Source organism: Mauremys mutica, chromosome 1 (genome assembly GCF_020497125.1).
Source record: "Mauremys mutica isolate MM-2020 ecotype Southern chromosome 1, ASM2049712v1, whole genome shotgun sequence".
Classification (NCBI taxonomy): domain Eukaryota; kingdom Metazoa; phylum Chordata; order Testudines; family Geoemydidae; genus Mauremys; species Mauremys mutica.
The window spans coordinates 325,349,707-325,357,310 of record NC_059072.1 but is presented as its reverse complement, the minus strand read 5'-3'; the positions used below and the strand labels follow the sequence as shown (position 1 = coordinate 325,357,310).

General features: G+C 47.3%; 1 protein-coding gene across 3 annotated transcripts in view; it reads left to right on the top strand.

Annotated features, from left to right (window-relative positions):
• The window catches only part of PARP4 (poly(ADP-ribose) polymerase family member 4), a 105,151-nt gene that overhangs the window by 249 nt on the left and 97,298 nt on the right, over nt 1–7,604 (top strand). For 2 of the 3 annotated variants that reach the window (XM_045017982.1, XM_045017968.1), the window contains exon 2: nt 5,003–5,135. In XM_045017982.1, coding sequence (XP_044873917.1) covers nt 5,003–5,135 — 133 coding nt within the window. Of the gene's footprint in view, nt 1–2,190; nt 2,263–5,002; nt 5,136–7,604 lie in introns of those variants that run through there. The other variant, XM_045017972.1, reaches the window with a different exon arrangement.

Below are 7,604 nucleotides of genomic sequence, written 5' to 3'. Positions count from 1 at the left end.
GTCAATTGAACAGGGGTGGGGAAGCGGGACGGGGAAGGGCAGAGTAAACAAAATGGGAAGTGTTGGGCTTCGTACGTTTCCCATTTTAGGCAGGTCTGTGAACACTTTTGGTCTCCAGGTAACAAGCCCATTAGGTGACCAGCCCTCAGTTCCAGCAGCTGGTGACTCACCATTGTGCACCCAGCAGCCAATGGTACATAACAGGCTGGGACTTGTCTCCACACCTTTGTATCAAGGGAGAGAGTGGAACAATGGGTTCTGTTTTGCATGAACTAGATGCAGCTCTTTAATTCCTTGCTACTTGCCAATACTGGTCTTTACCTCAGTATATCTTAATTTCTTCCATATATCCTCCAAGTCTGCTTCCTCCTAAACAGAGGTGAAATATAGGCAGGAGGGCATATGGGGTCATATGGTGCCACAGGGCCCCTCCCTGCGGAACAGCTGAACCAGGCCTGCTTGAGGCAGGAACAGCTGGGAGCTGCTGCATTCACTCGATGGAGAGACAAGAACAGCTGGGAGCTGCGCAGAAGGGCTGCTGTTTTCCAGAACAGGAAGGGCTCCCAGAAGAGTGGGGGGCTTGACTCCAGCTGTTTGGGGATGTGCCCAGGGCTCCACTGTGGTAGCAGCATCTGGGAGCCCCTGGCCCTTTAAATCACTGCTGCACCCCCAGCTGCCGCTGCTGCCTTGGGGCTCGGGCAGCAATTTAAAGGGCCCAGGGCAGTAGCGGTGGCCAAGCCCTGCTGCCAGAGCCTCAGGGTAATAGTGGCAGCTGGGACCCCAAGGGTTCCATTGGTGGTTTAAAGGGCCCAGGGCTCCACTGCGGTAGCAGCAGCTGCAAGCCCCTGGCCCTTTAAATCTCTGCCGCGGCCACTGCCACCCTAGGTCTCTGGCAGCAGGGCTCAGGCAGAGATTTAAAGGGTCCGGGGCTCCACTGAAGTAGCGGCAGTGAGAGCCCCAAGCACTGAGGCTCCAAGCCACCTCTGCAGCTGGTAGCTCTAGCAGTGATTTAAAAAGCCCCGGGGTCTCAGCCACCACTACCAGACCCTGGGGCCCTTTAAATCTGGATTTAAAGGTCCCAGGGCTCTAAAGGCCCCACCCCTTCTGGTTGAGGCCCCAGCCCCTGCTCAGGACTCCAGGGTACCAGTAAATTCTTTAAATTACTTTCAACCCTGGTAGAGGCCCACCAGCATGGATTTAGATTGCAGAAGGATTATAGCCAATGATTGTTGGTAACAGATTCCCCTCCACTTCCACCCTCACATATCCCCTCATTTGCCACATCTGGTATTAAAAACGGTTTAATACCTTTAAATAACAGTGTTGGGGAAAGCTGACTTGTCTAGCAAACAAATCGTTTTCAACTCCAGTTGATGGGTCATTGGTGTCAGGCTCATTGTTGACAATCATTATCATCAATGAATTACTTGCTTAGTGTGGATGGACCCTTATTGTGAAGCTTTGCAGCTCCAAAAAGTGAAGACAAATGCTTCATTAACATGCGTCAAAGAGCACAAGCTAAATTCAGATCCTATATCAGGTAAAAATACCTGGTCAGATTAGACTGATTTTGGAAATGTGTGTATGGAAGTAAAATGCAAACCCTTTTGTGTTAATCCTCAATAGCAAGCTGATTCCCCAAATAAAGCTGCCTGCTTGGAATAGGACATAGCTGCCTGATGAGTGACACATGCTTTTATTATATCTATAAAACGAATACAACAAACATGTATTTGGGTCACTAGCCAGGGGGAAGATTTTGCTGTCTGTATTGAAGTCTCCCCCTATGGGGATGGGTGGAGGAGAGTCTGTAATAGACGCAGAGAGAGTAAAATCATCTCCACCCATCAACAGAACGAAAGAAACAGCGGCTGAAAACCCAGCACGGCAGCCCCAGTATTGTGGTGTCTCCTCTGTATTCTCCAGAGGGATGAAACAGGGGCGGCTAGATTCAGTTTCCTAATCCCTAAAAGGTCCCCCAGAATTCACTTGCACTGTCAATATCGCCGTCTACTTCCAGCGCCGGCGCAGACGGCTGCGGCTCCTAGCTGCCCAGTAGGAGTACCTGCTTCTTGTTCAATTGGGTTGATCGTCTGGTTCGCAGTCAAGTGCTCTCTTTTGTGCCGTTTGGACGGGCGTTTCCCTTTAGTACTTTTGGAACCGGAGAACGTTCCACCCCCTCCAGTCATTACACGCATCCTCTGTCACGCATCTTTGCAGATACCGGAAGATCCCTCTGGGCAGGGAGCTCGCTCCCAGCAAGTGAGTTTGTCTCTCCCTCTAACACTAGATTTTAATCTAGGGGTGGACTTGGGTGCTTCTTTACATCTTTAGAGTTGTGTTTCTTATTTAGGTTGCAGACGAATAAGGGGGAAGGTGAGGGAGAGTGAAATCATTCCTCCCCTTGGATTTGCACTTCCTTCTCTGTTTACTGGGTGATTCAGATGTTAACTGTATTTGCAGGCCTCATCTCTTTAAGAAACTTCTCTCTTTTCTAGTTGAGCAGTAAGTAGTTTAACAGAGAAAGTGTAACACGGAATGCCCTTTATGGTGCTTTTCTGGGAATTATTGCCATCTGTTTGGGTTGTTTCTTGAATTGCAGGATCAGATCTGGGTGGCTAGACTGACATTTTGTAATTATTTTCATTTACTTCAAACTCTAGAAAATCTCATTGTTCTGGCTGCACAGATACAGTACATTATTTTTCTAAGTCAATATGACATCAAACTTTAAAAGGGGGTTGCGGGCCAGAGTCTATTCTAGAGGTTATATCAGGGGTAGGTAGCCTATGGCAGGGCACGTGAGCTGATTTTCAGTGACACTGATTCACACTGCCCGGGTCCTGGCCACTGATCCATGGGCTTTGCATTTTAATTTAATTTGAAATGAAGCTTCTTAAACATTTTTAAACCCTTATTTACTTTACATACAACAATAGTTTAGTTATATATTATAGACTTATAGAAAGAGACCTTCTAAAAACATTGAAATGTATTACTAGCACGCAAAACCTAAAATTAGAGTGAATAAATGAAGACTCGGTATACCACTTCTGAAAGGTTGCCAACCCCTGGGTTATATTGAGAAAATCCTCTTTTTGGCAACTGTACATTCTCAGAGCGGGATTTGAGATGATCTGTGGAAGCTGTGTTCAAATCCAGTTTAGGTTCAGTCTAGGGTTTGAGTCTGGCAGTGCTGAAATTATATGACTATTCACATCAAAGGGACCAAAATGGCAAGAGCTCTATTGATCTTGTAAGATTTTTACCACTTCAGATTGTCTCAGATTTCCACTGTTCCACTCATTCCAACTTCTTCAACAAATGAGCAGTGGTTTAACTACGCAGTACTGATTCATCACTGGAGCGCAGTCCATCCTATACAGTTAATGAGGCAGAAACAGTATGGGTAAAGTAGTATGTGATCATAATGTATACACACAAAGAAGCTCAATTGAGGTTGCTTGGGCAACCTTGATTTGGGCATATCCTAACTTCTGAGAGCTTGATTTTGCAAACATATTGTTCTTTTAATGTAGTTTTTTTGTGTGTAATGTGACAAAGTGGAAATTTTTCATAATATTTTGTGTAAATATCATGTGTATTTCAGTTTCCCCTATGTGTTACATGCTTAACTAGATGGTGGGAAAAGGTTGTTTACTCCTTGCATAGACCCAGAGATTCAGGTGTGACTGATGCCTCGCTGTCTGGGGCCTGGGCCCAACATTTGCCCGACCATCATTGAGATCATCTGGAGCTAAGGAGGATGGATGGCCAGGTGACAAGGTTTGCCTGGGAACAAGAACAAAGGACTGCGATGGGGTTGTTAAATGTGGGCTGCAGGAAGCAGGAGACACTTCTGAACTGGCACTTGAGGGTGGGTCGGAGAGGGCTCTGGTTCTGGTCTGACCCAGAGGGACTTTGTTGTAACTTTCTATTCTCCATGCTAACTAAGGAAGTATAATAAACCCTTCTGTTTTTATAACACTATCTGAGAGTCACTCCAGAATGAGGAAGTCGGGGGTGCATTGCTCCCTTTGGGTGTGTAAGTCTTCCCTAGGTGTATAATTCAGGTGGACTCGCTGAGGGGAGCTCATGGTGTGAAACAGGAGTGCTGAAGGCTCCGAGGTTCAGTCCCAGGAGGTGGTAAAGCCAAGGGGTTTATCCCAGTGAGAGAGTGTGATCCTGAGGGGGTTGACACATAGAAGGGGATCATCCCAGGGACTGCTCCAGAGCTGTTTGAGAATACTGGACCTGTGGATCTGTGACAAATGTATAGTGTCTCTGCCTATAAATGGAAATGTGTATATAAGATTAAATAGGGAATTTGTAGAGCTCTGCAGATTTGCAGATATCCTTTTTATATCTGCAGACCATGTTTGTGGATCACTGATTAGATGCAGATAAAAAAAATGTATTCCCGCAGGGCTCTAGGAATTAGGGTGACCAGATGGGATGAAGAAAATATCGGGACACATGGGGGGAGGGAGGAGGAGTCCCATTGGCGGAGTGGAGGGGGGGGAAAGCAGAGTCGCTCCGGCAGAGCAAAAAACCCCCAAACATCGGGCGGGACGCAGGACAAATGCCTAAATATCGGGACGTCTGGTCACCCTAGTAGGAATTTACATGTACTGTAATGCTGTTGTGTCGGTAAGAGACAGAGTCATTTTGGCCTTATCTAAGATAAGAAAATTGCCCACTGCTAATGACAGATTTGAGCAGCAGGTGCAGCTGAACTGTTTTAGAACATGATTTATCTGCAAGTCTAGACCAAGCCAGACACTGTTCAGCAGCATTTCAGAAACTATGGTTAAAACCAATTCAGAGTGGCTGCCTTGATGGATCTGAAAAGAGTATTAATAACAGTGGAATCTTTTTAAATGTCCCTACTGTAGACAAGGCTGTAATGTTTGGTGATAGGTCACTTGGGTGGGGTATGGTATGCAAGGAAATACTGGAAGTTTTGTGAATTAAAACACTTTGTTTTGTTTTTTTTTAATAGGATGACTGTGGCAATCTTTGAAAACTGTGTGTTCTTTCTTAAAGTGAAACATTTACCCATTCAGGAGAAGAATAGACTGAGAACATGCATTAAAGAAAATGGCGGAATAATTTATTTTGTGCTAAATCATGAGGTATATTTCACTCCCCCCCCACCTCAATGAATACTGAAGAAGGTTAACTTTTGCCTCTGGCAGAAAAATCAAAATTGTTGCAGATAGAGTGAGCGAGAGAGCTTTCATGTATGAAGTTTTAATATAAATACACCTCTATCCTGATATAACGCTGTCCTCGGGAGCCAAAAAATCTTACCGCATTGTAGGTGAAAGCGCTTTATCAAACTTGCTTTGGCCTTTGATTGACAGACACTGATCCCCAGCTCTCTGATCCCCAGCTAGTTTTCAGAGCTCTTACAACCCCTAGTCTAGGCTGAGGAGCCAGCATGGCGGCAGCTGTGACCACAGCAGGTCTGAGTTATACAGCGTCTACCCCTGGGCTGTTTGCTGCAATCTCGCTCTAGGCAGGGAACAGGGAAGTCCTGTTTTCCTGCCCCTGGCAATCCCCCCACGGAAGGGCTCGGTCTCTGTCCTCTCCCCTCTCCCTTCTGGGTGAGGTGGCTCCTTGGTCCTGCCTCCCTGCTGAGGGCTGCGCCGGCTGGCCGCAGCCTTTGCTACGTGGACAGCAGGGATTGTGTGGCCTGCCTCCTCGATGGGGAGCTGTGCCCTGTAGGGTGGGGCAAGGCTCGGGCGGGGCGCTGTGCTGGTGGCTCCCACGTCTCTCCCACTGTGCCCTTCTGCTCCACCTCACCGCCGCTGCCACCCCAGATTGCCGGTAGATGCGGGAGCCAGATGAGGCTGGCCCTGTGGGTGGCCGCTCCAGAAGCGTGTCCGATATGGTGGCAAAATAACGAGCTCTGTGTAGGTAGAGACGGGTCCACTTGCATGTGCCGGCGCCTTGCCATGGGGGGCTGACTGGCTGTTGCCTAGAGGACTCCACCCCGGAGGAGGGTTGTTGGCTTGCGCACTGGCTGGGATGATTAAGTTGGGGATTGGTCCTGCTTTGAGCAGGGGGTTGGACTAGATGAACTCCTGAGGTCCCTCAGTTGTTAGCTGAACTGTGCTGCCAAGCAGCACCGTTGGCTTTCTCTTAGCCAACAATGGCCCAGCCCCACCCACCAGAGCGCTGCTTTACCACTTTATATCCAAATTCGTGTTATATCGGGTCGCGTTATATCAGGGTAGAGGGGTAGTTCTATTTATCAGTGCAGTTGTAATATATCTATCACTGTAATCTCTAGGTGTCACATAAAAATTAAGAGCAATATCCTTTCTGTCCACAAAAGAACCATATGCTCCACCTTTACTTTGTTTTACTGTGTCATTTTTGATGGCAGTCTTTTTCCAGGAGAAAAAATTACCAGGCCATTATTCTTCTCCTTATCACTGAGGGAAGGTGTCACACAAAATGACAGGTCTTGCATTAGGTCTTAGTTGTGTTTTTGTTTGGATTAATGTAGAATCATAGAATATCAGAGTTGGAAGGGACCTCAGGAGTTCATCTAGTCCAACCCCCGGCTCAAAGCAGGACCAATCCCCAACTTAATCATCCCAGCCAGGGCTTTGTCAAGCCTGACCTTAAAAGCCTCTAAGGAAGGACATTCCACCACCTCCCTAGGTAACCCATTCCAGTGCTTCACCACCCTCCCAGTGGAAAAAGTTTTTCCTAATATCCAACCTAAACCTCCCCCACTGCAATTTGAGACCATTACTCAGTGGTACAAAATGAGTGGTTCAGAACAAGGAGAACAGTCTAGATCCATCCTCTTTGGAACCCCCTTTTAGGTAGTTGAAAGCAGCTATCATATCCCCCCTCATTCTTCTCTTCTGCAGACTAAACAATCCCAGTTCCCTCCGCCTCTCCTCGTAAGTCATGTGCTCCAGACCCCTAATCATTTTTGTTGCCCTCTGCTGGACTCTTTCCAATTTTTCCACATCCTTCTTGTAGTGTGGGGCCCAAAACTGGACACAGTATTCCAGATGAGGCCTCACCAATGTCAAATAGAGGGGAATGATCACGTCCCTCGATCTGCTGGCAATGCCCCTACTTATACAGCCCAAAATGCCGTTAGCCTTCTTGGCAACAAGGGCACACTGTCGACTCATGTCCAGCTTCTTCACTGTAACCCCTAGGTCCTTTTCTGCAGAACTGCTGCCTAGCCATTTGGGCCCTTAGTCTGTAACAGTGCATGTGATTCTTCCGTCCTAAGTGCAGGACTCTGCACTTGTCCTTGTTGAACCTCATCAGATTTCTTTTGTCTCAATCCTCTAATTTGTCTAGGTCCCTCTGTATCCTATCCCTACCCTCCAGCGTATCTACCACTCCTCTCAGTTTAGTGTCATCTGCAAACTTGCTGAGGGTGCAGTCCACACCATCCTCCAGATCATTAATGAAGATATTGAACAAAACCGGCCCCAGGACCAACCCTTGGGGCACTCCGCTTGATACCAGCTGCCAACTAGACATGGAGACATTGATCACTACCTGTTGAGCCCGATGATCTAGCCAGCTTTCTATCCACCGTATAGTCCATTCATCCAGCCCAT